Source organism: Drosophila arizonae, chromosome 5, assembly GCF_054131065.1.
Source record: "Drosophila arizonae isolate 15081-1271.41 chromosome 5, UAZ_ARI_1.0, whole genome shotgun sequence".
Lineage (NCBI taxonomy): Eukaryota > Metazoa > Arthropoda > Insecta > Diptera > Drosophilidae > Drosophila > Drosophila arizonae.
The window spans coordinates 10,872,395-10,886,893 of record NC_142925.1 but is presented as its reverse complement, the minus strand read 5'-3'; the positions used below and the strand labels follow the sequence as shown (position 1 = coordinate 10,886,893).

General features: G+C 42.1%; 5 protein-coding genes across 14 annotated transcripts in view; 1 reads left to right on the top strand and 4 right to left on the bottom strand.

Annotated features, from left to right (window-relative positions):
- Nucleotides 1-1,819, bottom strand: part of Strn-Mlck (Stretchin-Mlck) — a 46,132-nt gene extending 44,313 nt beyond the window's left edge. For 2 of the 4 annotated variants that reach the window (XM_089469383.1, XM_089469379.1), the window contains exons 1-2: nt 1,619-1,760; nt 1,001-1,429 (exon numbers count right to left, since the gene is read on the bottom strand). In XM_089469383.1, coding sequence (XP_089325509.1) covers nt 1,001-1,046 — 46 coding nt within the window. In that variant the 5' untranslated portion in view covers nt 1,047-1,429; nt 1,619-1,760. Of the gene's footprint in view, nt 1-1,000; nt 1,430-1,618 lie in introns of all 4 variants that reach the window. The other 2 variants (XM_089469377.1, XM_089469376.1) reach the window with 2 other exon arrangements.
- Nucleotides 1,820-1,966: 147 nt separating this feature from the next.
- On the bottom strand, nt 1,967-5,546 carry LOC108615972 (palmitoyltransferase ZDHHC3). Its single transcript, XM_018010869.2, has 6 exons — nt 5,446-5,546; nt 3,350-3,633; nt 3,103-3,294; nt 2,819-3,040; nt 2,537-2,749; nt 1,967-2,475 (listed from the first exon to the last, which is right to left on the bottom strand). Exons 2-6 carry the CDS (start codon nt 3,434-3,436, stop codon nt 2,317-2,319), a joined length of 873 nt encoding a protein of 290 aa, XP_017866358.1. The 5' UTR covers nt 3,437-3,633; nt 5,446-5,546; the 3' UTR covers nt 1,967-2,316.
- Nucleotides 3,707-4,677, bottom strand: Pex11ab (peroxisomal biogenesis factor 11ab). The gene is made up of 2 exons (XM_018010870.2): nt 4,506-4,677; nt 3,707-4,452 (listed from the first exon to the last, which is right to left on the bottom strand). The coding sequence occupies exons 1-2, from the start codon at nt 4,675-4,677 to the stop codon at nt 3,899-3,901; spliced, it is 726 nt and encodes a 241-aa protein (XP_017866359.1). The 3' UTR covers nt 3,707-3,898.
- On the top strand, nt 4,795-6,534 carry LOC108615974 (transmembrane protein 208). Of its 2 annotated transcripts, XM_018010871.2 has the most exons (4): nt 4,795-4,936; nt 4,996-5,151; nt 5,216-5,352; nt 5,419-6,534. In XM_018010871.2, the coding sequence occupies exons 1-4, from the start codon at nt 4,931-4,933 to the stop codon at nt 5,642-5,644; spliced, it is 525 nt and encodes a 174-aa protein (XP_017866360.1). In that variant the 5' UTR covers nt 4,795-4,930; the 3' UTR covers nt 5,645-6,534. The 2 variants fall into 2 exon arrangements, with proteins under 2 accessions (XP_017866360.1, XP_017866362.1); XM_018010873.2 differs by lacking the exon at nt 4,795-4,936 and having other exon boundaries at nt 4,990-5,151.
- ATPCL (ATP-citrate synthase) lies at nt 6,232-14,453 on the bottom strand. 6 transcript variants are annotated; one of them, XM_089469386.1, is made up of 9 exons: nt 14,300-14,453; nt 12,370-12,559; nt 10,688-10,873; nt 9,896-10,622; nt 9,512-9,826; nt 8,754-8,967; nt 7,449-8,682; nt 7,044-7,384; nt 6,232-6,973 (listed from the first exon to the last, which is right to left on the bottom strand). In XM_089469386.1, exons 2-9 carry the CDS (start codon nt 12,526-12,528, stop codon nt 6,805-6,807), a joined length of 3,345 nt encoding a protein of 1,114 aa, XP_089325512.1. In that variant the 5' UTR covers nt 12,529-12,559; nt 14,300-14,453; the 3' UTR covers nt 6,232-6,804. The 6 variants fall into 6 exon arrangements, with proteins under 6 accessions (XP_089325512.1, XP_017866350.1, XP_017866352.1 ...); XM_018010861.2 differs by having other exon boundaries at nt 14,281-14,439; XM_018010863.2 differs by lacking the exon at nt 14,300-14,453 and adding an exon at nt 12,726-12,881.
- Between the last annotated feature and the right edge of the window lie 46 nt (nt 14,454-14,499).

Here is a 14,499-nt window from a genome sequence, read left to right as displayed (position 1 = left end):
AAAGACATTTTCTATCTCTAATTCTACAATTTCTTTTATAAAATCAGTCCAACTCTTAGACATTGTTATTATAAGTTAAATGAGCAAAATCATATACATGTATACGTGTATGTAGTCAGGTATTTCGAAGCATAAATCCCTTTTTTATATCAGCTAAATATTTTTGGTGCTTTTCAGCAGCTCTCCAGTCAAATATGTATATATGTATATAGTAAGGATTACATTCTGTTTTAAAAATCGGAATTGTGGAACTGTAATGTTTTCTCTTATATTATGGATATGACTAGATAAAAAATCACTTGACCGCCTTGTAAAATATTAAAGAAATTATTATTAGACATACTTTGGAGTAGCTGCACTCTAGCCTACTTTCGAACACATTCCAACTCTAAATATAAACTCTTTTCGAATAACTTCAGATTCTACAAAGACAAATATACGCATGTAACTACATGAAAATATATATTTCATATTCTTTTGCAAATCGCAATGCGCAAATCTTCGCCGGCAACCGACAACGGACAACGGGAAACGGGGCAGCCGTTTGCCATTTTGCCGACTGTCTGCAAGATTTGCACTAAAAATAGTTTAAAATATTATTCATACAAAAACTATACTAAAATATTCGCATGTACAAATATCTATACATCTTGCCATCAATACATATGCATACACACATCTACATATGTATGTATGTATGTGCGTGAAAATGTCTTTAGAAAATTTGAAGCGCAGCTAATTAAACATAATTATTAAAAGCAATTAGAGTGCTTATTTAGTTAGCGCACAATTATGAAACGTATTTCGCACAGTTCATTTTAGTTCAATTCAGATCTGTTCAGTTCCACATTACGTAACCGCCGCAGAGCCCAGCAGACGAAGACGCAAACGAAGCGATCATAAATACATATGTATGTATGTACGTATGTATGTGCACAACACACTTGGTATCTATTGTCTATGCAGAGGCATGAAAAGCCGCCCCGTGTCTGGGTCTTACCTACTACGACGTCGGCAGCGTCTGCTGTTCCCGGTGTTCCTTCCATGTTTTAGCTCTAGCTAGACAGACTAGCTATATAATTAGCTAACAAAAACAGGGCCACCTTAACATGGGCCGCACTCACTGGCACAAGCACTTAAACACGCACTCACACACACGCACGCAATCCGTGTGTGTATGTGTGTAACAGGACTTTTCCAACCGAAAACTTTTCACTTGCTGTGCAATTTGTTGTTTGCTTTTAATGCCGCGTATACTTAAAACCGATTTGTTTTACTTTTCTTTTCAAATTTTATTTTTTTTAATTTTTTGTATATATTTTTTCTATTTTCCTATATATATTTAGAACGTCGTGCACATATATGCATATATATATTTAAATACATGGAGACAGCGATGTTGTCAAAGATATTTAAGCTTTTCTCTTGGCTAAAAGAATATTCACAAAAATTTATGAAATTTATTATTTGAACACTTAAAGGTTGGCTAAATATTTATCTGTAGCCTTTTTGCACTTTTCACATTGAATTTGAAATGCAGCGAACATTTGCTACCACTTCCAATGGGCACGTATACACAGAAAAGCACACGCACATACACACACACACACACACTCACATAATTGACACATTTGGTGAAGAAAAATGTTGTTTCTATATATAAATAATATATAGAAGTCGTTGTCGAGGGAGCGCGCACATACCACGTCCAGCAGACACCTCCTGGATCTCCGATCGTTTTTCTCAGACTAAACGAACGCCGCAGCATCTGCAAAAGTCCATGCCGAATGCTGCTGCTGTTTGTTGCTACGGCTGCTGTCGGGAGAATCTCTCGGATCTCTTTTGAGAGCGCACTTTCTTTCGATATATACGTACATATGTATATTTATGTATTTTTATATGCATGGATTTTCGTAAGAGACGAGCGGCGCACCTGAAACTAGAAAAGTGAAAAGGTTTGCGCATGTTTCGCTTGTTTCTCATTGGAAACGTTTATTTTCTTTATACAAAATAAATAGACTCCTCTCCGTTCTCCCGTTACAAAGTAAAATTCTCTTGCATTCAATTAAATAGTTAGTTATTAATTAGTAAGTATATTGCATGTTGCTGAAAGGCGACATTATCGTCCGTATTATGTTAGGCTTAAGTAAATATATTTATGTATGTATCTCTATATATACCCAAACACATCAAATCGATTGATTTTGATCATTGATTTCGCACTGCAAAGATCAACAAGTGGGCAGCGGGACTTGTACATTCAGATTGATCGTTTAAGCTAAGAAACATGAGCTTGGTCCTAATGGAAGCCACAACTCACACCGAGTAGAAATGCGAGTTGAATTTGTGGCGACAGGATGGTTCCGTAAAAGGCGAGAACCAGGCTAGCGAGAAGCGACCAAATACGGATTGTATGCTCTTAAGGCGCGACTTCTTGGCCCAACGCGCCTCTTCCTTCTTCAGTTGCTCAATGCCCTGCAAAGGTAAATAAACAATTGAAGTACTTAAATTGGGATATTTATAGAGTTATGCGCACCGTTTGATCGTTTAGTATAGCATTCAGCTGCGTGGCCAGCATTATAATCGTGAATATGCCAAACATCAGGCCCTCGAACGTGAGAAAGAGCATCAGAAATATGGTTGCCGGTGGAGAGTACGGAGAGCAGGTGCGCCAATCGCTCTTCACGCACTCGGCAAACTGTGTCATCACCAGAAAGAGCGTGTGCACCGATATCGATGCTATATAAAACTGTAAAGAGAAAACCAACGCACACCATAAATCTTAGTCACAGAAAGAAGAGCGCTGCTGCTCACGCACCGTAAAGAGTACAAAATACTTTTGATTGTTCTCGCCAACGCAGTTGTTGACCCAGGGACAGTGGTGATCCATCTTACGTATACAGCGCTGGCAGACGGAGCAATGATGCGCACGATCCGGCTTAATACTGCAGCACTTGGGACACTTGTAGAACATCTGGCCCTCTCGATACCCCATCTGCTCGATCATCTCCTTGGTGGCATTTCCCCTAGGTACAGCGCCCTGCAGCACAGTTAACTTGAGTAATTGATATACAAGCATAGAGCGTAAATTCGATGACTTACCGGATCGGAGAGCATTGTGCGCAAGTGGGAAACGAATGCCAGGAATGCCAGCGCTTGGAATATTATCATATTGACGCTACTGAATACCGTATTGTTGTCGTAGTTGGGCAACAGTATCAGGCCACACACCACAAACTCCGCAAACAGTATGAGCAGCCAGGTCATTATCACGCACACAATGCCGCAAATATCCTGCAAGCAGATTATTAGTTATGCAATCAAGCGATCAAGGAGTTGCAGCACCTACCTTGACACACCAGGCCCTGTTCCCGAGGCAGCGATTGTGCTGATCGACGCCAGCGCCGGTGGACAGCGAGGAATACGAGTAGTGCATTTCGGCGGCAAATGGACGGGCACGCACAAAAACTGCTTAATGCCGTTAACAGCCCGCACACACTTTCACTGGGCCACTGAGCAATGACACATCGATTTTCAATTTCTAGATAACGCCACGGTCCCCACGAAGTTTATTAACAAACTTGGTAAAGAAAATTCCGCTGAACAGCTGTTGCAGCAAAAAGTGTCGATATACTGATAGTGTTGGTCAACGTGTAAATAAATGCAAAATAAACGCAGCATTGTTAGAAGACGAAATACCCTAAAATTATAGGTCGTTACAGTTACATATTTAATTGAACTTTAGTTTTTTGTTTAGGTACACTTATATAACATCAAAATCGTTTCAATAAAATCTTCCATTGTCAACTTAATAAATATCGTATGTACAAAATATCAAACAAATTATGCCACAAGTACATTCACATATTACATAAATAAATACATCTGCTGACCGAATTTATGCGGGCGTCAGTTTGGCAGCTGGCTCGAGCAAAGCCCAGAGGCCAGCCATTGAAGAAATTGCACCTAAGATGCCAATGGTCCTCGGGGTCAGACTTGTGTAACCCAAAGCCGTCAGAGGTATAAAGAAATCGCACACATTCTTCACCGTATCCACAACGATATCTTTGTGGCCCAGCATTAGGCCATATGAATTTAGAGCCAATCTCTTGAAGTCCGCCGGTGTGTTGATCCGGCTTGGAATCTTGCAGCGTGAGATGCCACTGCTGCAGCTGGCTTTGTGCAGATCCAAGACTCGCATTATCTCGTATAAGTCTCGGCATAAATTCATAACAATGGAGAACAGCCAATACTTATTGGCGATCTTTGACCATTTCTTGGGATCGACGGCTGTTAAGCCTGTGCGAGCAAGCCAAAGCAAATGATCCGCTAGCAGGAACAAAGCCTGTGAAATCTTGCTCATTGTCAGCGTGACCCGAATCGTCAGATCTGGATAGTGAATGGCACGTAAGCTAGCATAGAACACATCCAAGCCCTTGCCAAAGCGCAGCACTGCAGAAAAAGATGTCAATAAACATCTTCCAAAAGAAAATTATACAACTTACATTTTCGGAATGTGCTCAAGATATACTCGATTGTCTTGAAGTTGTCCACCAACGCCGGATGGCAATTGGAGGACTCCAGTGAGTCCCACATGGCACGCGACGCATACTGGATGAGCCGAGCAATTTTATCCCTGCCGGCTGCCTGATTATTTAGCTGCACCCACTTTTCCATGTTTGTTTTCTTTAACTAAATTAAACTCCGATTGATATAAAGTCCAAGGTGCAATAGTACGAGGAATGCGCTTCGGTGCTGCCACAGTTCGAAAATTACCATCGAGAAGCTCTGGTCCCATTCTTGTTTACATTTACATACAAGCCTATCGATTTCATAACGAACGATATCGATAGCAGAGTGATAAGTTTATGCCACGTCTTTTACGTGCACTTAATTTGTATTAAGAAATAGTGAAATAGTTCAATTAAAAATGGCAGTAAGTATTTAAATGTAGTTGCCCTTTATTATAAATTATTCTCCAATTCGAATATGCAGCCACAACCGAAGGGTAAGCAGGGCACCAAGGGCGCAAAACAAATCGTCGAAGAGAACAAAACAACATTGGCTTTCTATAGGAACATGGCCATTGGATGCGCCGTACCCGCTGTGTTGCTCAGTTTTCTGGTCTTCGAAATCACAAAGCTGACAGTGGTAAGCTGAATGGGAATCGAGTCCTCCACAGAAACGATTAATGCACTACCTAAAATGATTGTAGTTCATGCTGGCTCTATCGCTGCTTACCCTGGGAGCCGCTTACCAGTTCATGGCATTTATGTCACGGGCAAAGTACTCGGAGACCGGTGCACTTTTGGACTCTGGCAATGACTTGAATATGGAAGGTGGCATTGCAGAGTATGTATTAGCTTGACTACCATTTTGCCACCACCTGTTAGCATCTATTCCGATTTTACATTTCAGAAATGTCAAGGATCTGATCATACTCACCTCTGGCACGCTTCTATTGGCTTTAATATCCAACTACTTCTGGTTGGTGCTGCTGTTGGCGCCCATACGCGCCATTTGGATGCTCTGGGGCAGTGTTATACAGCCCTGGCTATCGCAGCGCAATGCCGCCGAGGAACAGCCCGAGGTGGATGAGAAAAAGCAACGTAAATTAGATCGTAAAATGCGTCGCATGAGATAAAATCGGTTTGAGTTATCTACTCTCTAGTGAGGCTGCTTAGCAAGTTACATATACTTTTTAAATGAGATTTTACGCTTAGTTAACTTGGTCATTGAGTAGAGGCCAAGGTGCAGGTATTCCAAATTTGTTTTTTTTTTCGTTTCATATTAAATCGAGACAAAATGTCTCTAGTCAAAAGAAAATGCAATTGTTTCAGTTTGAGTGACTTTTTGTGCGCTTTAATTATAATGTGCCCGAGTGAACAAAAACTACATATACACATATATACCTTATATATATGCCTTTCTCGATCCGTTTATAATTCTTTGAAAAAGGGAAAGCAATATTTTTGATAATTCCTAAAAACCTTTCTGAAGGAAATCACAGTTTCGATTTAAACGAAACATTTTCGAATGTTTACACCAGACGCCGTGCTTCATAAATATATATAACATATACTATTTGTGTATATATATTAATTAGTTATAAATAAATGTGCATTTTGAGTGCAGGAACTGGTGCAGTTCTAATTAGTGCAGTTTTTCACATCTCAGCATCAGCGAGCATGGTAAAAGTTAACCAAAATGAAACAATAATCAACGAAACTATTAATTAAGCATTTCGCAAGTTTATTCAATGTTGACTAAACCAGTTCGCATCCAAACTAAAATAATTATAAAAAAATATCAAATAATAATGATAATTGTCGTTGTTTTGCGACTCAAGATTTCACTAATTTTTTTTGTTTTGTTAGATTTATATATGTTTTCTTTCTATTAATTAGTTAGTTTCCAAAAACCCGGCTTTAGCTTAGAGAGGAGCGTCAACTACAAAAATGATCGTAACTTAATAACTTTATGCTGGTAAAGAGTATGAATGTAAATGCAGGCTTAGTTATGAAACTGTAAACATATATGTATTGTATTTAACTAAGAGATAGATAGAGAGAAACTGGGTTCAATTGTGGGAGACAAACTAGGGTAAGAGCTGAGCCAATTCTATACATATATATATAAGTGTGTATATATATATATAGGTAAACTGATATTCAACTACACAGCTAATGGAGTGTTCTGTGATTGTGGACCATACGGTCAGCCATGCTCGCCACTAGCAGTTGGTTAACATCTGTGCTTAACTACAACAACATCCAACAATTTATAATATCAATGGACAAGCTCTTAGTTGTATTGCTCGGGTATGACATAGGAGATGTCGTCCCATGGATGACGGTAGAGTCCCTGCTTGAGTCGCTTCTGATCCATGTAGTGTCCAATAAATCCTATGCTGCGGCCAAGCACAAACAGTGAATTAATTGCACCCACATTGATGTACTCCTGCGCCTCCTCGCTGCAATGAATACAAAATAAAGGAAATGTTTCAATAAAACATTTCAAATATTGTGTGCGTGCTTCCTCACCTGGTGAATGAGCCACTGTTTCGCAGCATGTCAACGAAGGCGGTGGCAATTACACCGTCCACATTCAGAATTAAATTTGGTTTCTTATTGGTTGTGATCTTCTCCACTTCCAATGCGTACTTGAGCAGCGGACACTGCGGGAAGTTCTCCAGGACGAATTCCTTGATGATCTTGACACGCACATCGGGATTGTTAATGGACTTGACGCGATGTCCAATGCCCAAAATAAGTTTACCCTCCTTGCGCATCTTGTTGACGAACTCCATCGGGTGCAAATTGGTGTCGTAGGCCTCTGAGAATTGCCTAGCCGAGCCATCGAGTGCGCCGCCAAAACGATCGCCCTGCGAATGTAAATGATTTGATGAAGACACAGTCCTCTAGAAAATTTTGTTCCCGAGAACTTACAATTGTCAGCAGACCGCTAACGACGGAGGAGACCAGGTCCTTGCCAGCTCGCGCGCACACAATAGTGTTGTGAGCACCTGAGACAGCCGGTCCATGATCAGCCGTGACCATGAGGCACATCTCAAAGAACTTGCACACGTAGGGAGGCAGACAGCGCTGGAACCAAAGCAGCGAAATGACGCCTCCAATGCCAACGTCTTTGTTGAGCACTTCACTGATCGGCATGCCCGCATAGATCAGCTCCTGGCCACGCTCATCACAAATTGAGGTCATAAATGAAGCCGGCTTGCGAATGAGGCCCAGCTCGCGTGCCCAGGAGTAGTCCATGGGCACCGTTGGTGGCGGCACCTCTTCGCGTGGCACAATACGTCCGGTCTTCACCAGCTCGCCGTACACATGATGTATAAGCTCGCCCAGCGTATCAAAGGAGTCCGGCACATAGGCGCCAGCTTCCCGAAGCGCCTTGTTCTTTGCTGTGGCTGTTTCGCGATCCGAGTTCGCACAGGAGCCAGCATGACCAAACTGCACCTCCGAGGTGAACATGCTGGCGCAGGTGCCAATGCACCAGGCCACCAACGGCTTTGTAATGCGCCCATCCTTGATGGCAGCGCACACATCGTATTCCTCGGTGCCGCCTACCTCGCCCAGCAGCACTAGGAGCTTTGTCTCTGGATCGGACTGATAGCGGAGTATGTGATCCATGAACGTGGATCCGGGATATCTGTCGCCGCCAATGGCAATGCCTTCGATGACGCCATCCGTTGCCTTCGAGATGATATTGTTTAGCTCATTGGACATACCGCCCGAACGGGAGACGTACGCCACACTGCCTGGCCGATAGAGTTTCGAGTGTAGGATATTATCCAGCATGCCACCTGTGTTGCCAATCTTGAAGCAGCCCGGTTTCACGCCACCCACTGTGGCGGGTCCAATGATGGCTACACCCTTCTTGTTGGCTTCCACGATCAGTTTGCGTGTCATATTCTCCGGTATGCCCTCAGCAATGATGGCCACTGTGCGTATCTGCGGGAACTCGAGTACCTCCAACGTTGAATCATAAGCCGACCGAAGCGAGGCAAAGTTGACCATCACGTCGACCTCCTTGTGCTTGTGTATGGCATCGGACATCTTCTTGTAAACGGGTATCAGAATCTCTTTGTGGCCCCAGTAGTACTTCTGCTTGTGATCGCCCGTAAAGGGGTACACCATGGCCACCACCGACGGCTCATCGCGCCTGCATCGGGATAAAGGATTAACAAAAGCTAGAGAACGATTGTTTTGTAGTTGGGGATTCATTGAACTTGCCTGCATATGAAATCAAAGTCGAGCATCGATTGTACTGCACGCTGCTGCATGCCCCAGACAATCGCTTTGGTTGTGTTGGAGAAGAACTTTCTATTGAAACTAGAGTTCGCTCCGTTACTCTGGCCCTGCTGGTGATTAGTGGTGGCGGAGCCATCGCTCTCATCTGCTGAGATAGGTGGTAGTTTAATCGATTGTGCTGTTGTCGAGCGCAAGGCTTTGGTTTAGTTTGAAGTATCCCCAAATGAGTGGCAAGTCGATCGTTATCGATATCATTGATACATTGATATTGACATTATTATGATGATGAGCGAGAGCGAGCAATATAGTCGAGAGAGTATAGAATTTGACATACATATATACATATAGACAACATTCAATACAAGATTAAATTACGAGGACGACGAGGTGGTGCGAGGAAATGCAAATACAATTCGAGGACGAGGTGCGATTGTGGCCAAACGGAACGTTTCACAAAATTGGTTTTAGTTGGTTTTTTTTTTATGGTTTTTTGGTTTTTTTTTTGTGGGTGTGGTTGTTGATTTGTTGTTGGTTGGAGCAGAGGGCGATCAATGCAAAAACATACAAAAGAAATACAAAGAAAACAGAATAATAAATGCAGGTCCAAAACAAAAATAAATACACAAGACACACAGTATAATAAGAGCTACAACAGAATTGAGAATAGTTTGGATTATAGGATGGTAGTTCGGAAGGGACCGGGATGTTTACACATTCTGTGATTCTGGATTTCCACATACCAGAGCCAAGGCCAGCGGCCTCATTGGCTTCCTTTAGATCGGCTTGCGCCTGCTGTCCGCCAGGCAGCAGAAAATTCGCCGTGGAGAACTCAACGCTGGCCACCTGTGGAATGGGTCGTTTGCCCAGCGCCATGCCACAAATGGCGGTCATGTGGGTCTCGGGGCCAAAGACATGCAACGGTATGCCCAAGGTGCTGCCAAAGTCACGCATACGACGCAACCCCTCCTGATAATTGGGTCCGGCACGGCGTACAAAGATCGAGACATTGTGTTCGACCAGCTTGGGCTGGAATTCGCGTAGAGCAGTGATGATGCCTACAAAAGGGAACAAAGTAAGGCGGACGTTCGAGTGCGATGCTTAATAAGATAAGGGCTGGGACTCACCTTGGAAGGTCGCTGCGACGTTTGTAAAGTTGGCAATGCCACCACCTGTTATCAACACCTTCCCATCGGGATGCTTTGGTGAGGAGGTCATTAGGTTAAGTATCGTCTTGGCGTACTCGTACGTCTGCTGCTCGGACGGTGCACCGCTGTATTCGCCGTAGTTGGCCAGCTCAGAGGCGCCGCCCAGATCGCAAATGGTATCTGAGTAAATGACACTAGCTCCGCCGCCAGCTACCATGGTCCAAATACGTCCATTTCTATTTAAGATCGTCAATTTGAGCGATGCGCCGCTCTTAGCGTCCAGATCCGCGATATACGCCTCCTCGGGATAGGCATCGCGTCCGAATGGTGGTGGATAATCAATTTCACCCCACTTTGGGCGGCATATGAAGTCAGCAGTCGAGTCCAGCTTGGCTGCCAAATCCAATATGTACAAATTATCGGCCGTCACCACGAGCGGATTGATCTCGAGATACGTGAAATACAGATCCGCAAACGTAGCGTATAGTCCGTATATAAATTTAGCAATGCGCTCCTTCTTGGACGCATCTGTAATGGCCTTCAGCAGCGTTGTCTTCACATCGGCCAGCGACAATGTGCTATCCACCTTGACATCCAGCTTGACTGCCTTGGCATCCACATCGCCAATATCAACGCCGCCCTGATGGTAGAACAGAATCGTGTCCGCCGAGCGATGCGAATAGATGCACACGTACATTTCCTCGGCCTGGAAAGCCAATCATCATTTAGTTAATTCTATATAGATATATATATTTTAATTTGTCAGCTTACCTCTGTATGCGGGATAAAGGGCTCGATTATGAAGTTGCGCAGCTTGCCTACGGCATTGCCAATTTTCTGGTCCTTGTTGATGCGCTCGCCAATCCATTGCTTGACCTCCTCGAAGTTCTTCTTAACGCCAATGAGACCGAGTTTACCACGTCGCTTAATCAGTTGATCGGGCTTCACCACCAGCGGCTGCAATTAGCACATCAAAAACACGAATTATCACCGAGATCATGCCAATAATTTGCGGTAAAGCATTCATTGATCCCATTAGCCGTTGACTACGTCAACAAACCCTCCACGGGCCTTTAGCCCTGCCATTGTCAGCCAGATCAGCCTCTAATAAGCGATTAAGCACCAAGCGAGCGGGCGGAGCAAGTGACAATCGCTACCAGGGGTCAGCCGAGAGGCTGCGTCATTGTCAATGACAATATGCGCACGACTACAAACACACACACAGACTCACATACACACACACACACACACTTCAGCACTCTATTAGAACATCGTACGAGTGTAAATTGATGAAGAAAAAAAATGTGAACTGAGGGCAATGCCTCAGGCGATCGCGCGTCTGCCTTCAAGTAGATGCGGAATGGGAATTGCATGTCAACAAACATCTCTCAAAGTCAGGCTATAGATTCCCTTCATATAATTGAGTATTATGCTAATTCCCAGAGCTGTAACTATGCGTAAGTGTGTGCGCTGCCGATAATCACGCCACCCACACCGACTGCCAATCAACACCCACACACATTGCCCGCGCTGAAAGATAAAAGACTGCGCTATCACAACTAGTAATTTGTTAGCGCCAATCAGCTGATTGCTGTTTTAGTTAGTTTTCCGGCCTGGAAGCACATAAATACCTTTTGGCGTGTGGACACACAATTGATGATCAAATAAAGCAATTATTCTCTATGATAAAAGTTTGTAAAAAATACTTGATTAAATCTAGTATTTCTTCTTTTTATAGGACTGAGTGAGCATGATGATACTGTAAACTAATAATGCCATTTTAAATAACAATAAAAATACATATAAATAAAAGAATAAAGTAAGCTCACAGAAATAGGTGCAGTTCCAATATTTACAATGATTATATATGATTAAATACCAATCAAAATAAACATTCTGCACTTCATAATAAAGTGTTTGCCCTTGGTTTCATTTACTTTGTATAACTTCAATCAATATATATTTACCGGCAATGTGAATCAGATATAAACACATGCATATATACAGCCAGCTGAGGTGCTATGCCTGCATGGCACTCAACAACATAGGTGCATACATATGTATATATAAATTAAGAACATTGCTCAAATCAGATCAGATCACCTTGATTTGCGCTCAAATTAAATTTCCCTCATTCACACACGCACACACAGTCACGCATACACGTAGTGTATATTTATAGTAGCTATAATCGCGCCATGCTTATCAATATTTTTGTTTTTTTTTTTTTTTTTTTGGGAATCATGCTAAGCGCAGATGCCGGCAACGCTTAGTCACACACTGCAGAGCAGCTCGCTGCTTCGTGGTGGGCTCTAATCAAAAATAACCTTAGCCGGCTTCTTTGCCGGCTGGGTCAAGTTCAATGACAAATATTCGTGCTGGCCTAGTTTTTGTTGTTATAGCAAATGCTTATCTAAATGATGGGATATTTTTGATTTTGGGTTCGTGCTTACCGTGGATAGCAACCAGGGCTGATCGGCGCTCAATTTGGACCAATCCGTGTCAGCATTGACTGTGGCAAAGCGGCAGTTGGCAGCGCCAGCGCCGTGCTGATTGAGATGACGATTGAGGATGTCCTTGCCGGTGGCTTCCGTGATCGCTTTCGCAGACATGCTGTACTAGTGGAAGGGATTTGGTTTTTGGCTGTAAATAGGAAATTGGAATTGCACAGCGGCATGTAAATCACAGATTACAATATGCCAAACGTGTCGATTGACTTTCAAACTTTGAATCTATTTACTTTGTATTAGAACTCTTCAATGTGTGCGTGTGTGTGTGTGCGAGTGCACCTAAGTCTCTGAACACCTGCCTGCCTTAAATCGTACTGTTGGCTGCGTTTTATTTATTTGTTTGTTTGGCTCGCGTGTTTTTTCCTTCTCTTTCTAATCTCTTCTTCGGTCTCGTACGTCGGAGCACGGCAACCTGTTCGCTGTCGAGTTTCAAGTGAACTGAAATCTAATATGCAAGCCCAACAGCAATGAAGACCCGACCGAACCTCTGAAAACCGAAAACCGAAAACCGAAATCCGAACCGGAATCTGGTAACGAACGAAGCTAATTCGTATATTTGCCGATTTCTGAAGTGTTTTCAACGCTACCGTAAACATATATAACTATAAGTATATATTAAATCATATATATTTACTATATATTTGTGTAAGTATTTAGCTAAACATATTATTTTTACAATCACCTTAAGTTAAGCAACAAATATATAAGTAAAGCAACTAATAAAGTAAACTCTTTAAATACTGTTGCCCTCAAGCACTTGAATGAATGCAAATCAATGCTTATAGCTTAGTAAATCGGGGCATAGAGTAGGGGTGACTGTAAACCAAGCGTATTTTTTTTAAAACTCTGAAATAGTGTTTATTCTAATCTAAACTAGTCTTTCAATATGTTTATTAAGCAACGGATTAAACGAAAATCTGATATATAAGCCTCATAGTTGTATTACCTAATTTTTAAGTACCTAATACAAATTGAACATACAGGAAACATATGACATATGTTAATATATAGTATTCATAAAATCCAGGTGTAAATAAAGTTGGTACAAAGACCGTTATACCATTAACAGCAGCAACACGACAACAATCTGAAGATGAACCGGTTTATCTTGTTGAGCAACAGCCGAAAATTGAAATCTGTGTATAGGGAAAAGGGCAGGCAGGTAACTATAACTTTCACCCAAACATTTATGCAGGTAAATTTTACACTGCGGCGTTGTCAACGTTCAATGTTGACGTTGCTGGGCACTGTGTAATATATACACACTCACGAACAAACACACACACACTCAACGCAAACACATAGCCATCAATACATTCAGACGTTAAGGTTTTTCCTGCTTAGAACAATTGTTCAAATTTGATCGTTTGCTACTTTCTGAGCACTGTTGCTGTATCTATTTCTGTTTTTAATTTGCACACATTTTAGGTTTTGCGGAGAATGTGTGGAATGACTTGACACTAATTCAAAGCTTGCGTTTCAAAGCTCCCTTCGACATAGCCGTTGCTAATTAACATGAGAGCGCGCAATTGTCGAAGTTCATGGCAATTATCTGACGTATATTGGTCATGTATTTTTAAACTCATAATCCAAGTTAAATTGCCTTTAGATTTAGGCAACGAGCCAGTGAAAGTGGGCAAAATCAATAGTGATGCAATTTCTGTCTTCTTTTTTTTCTTTTACGAAATGCGTCGCCTATGGCCACAAATTCGCATGGATTTCTATATATGTATTTGTGTAGGTGTATGTGTGTATGTTTATCCATTTCATGTTTATTTGCAATTACATGCACACCCAACTACAAATATTATTCAAATGTATATGCGCAGCATTGGGTGACATTAATTAACTCACTATAACTATAAATATTTACAGCAGCTTCACTTTTTGTTAATAATCCACACCGCAAACTTTCTTTTCGATCTGAAACACTTTATATGCATTTATATCGCGAGTTATCGATAAACGCAACGTCACTCATCATTCCGTTATGCCATTACGTACTTTGCTCATTTTGGCGTTAGCGCGCGCTGTTATTGCGAAAAGTGTGCCCGTCTCATCTTATGACTATAA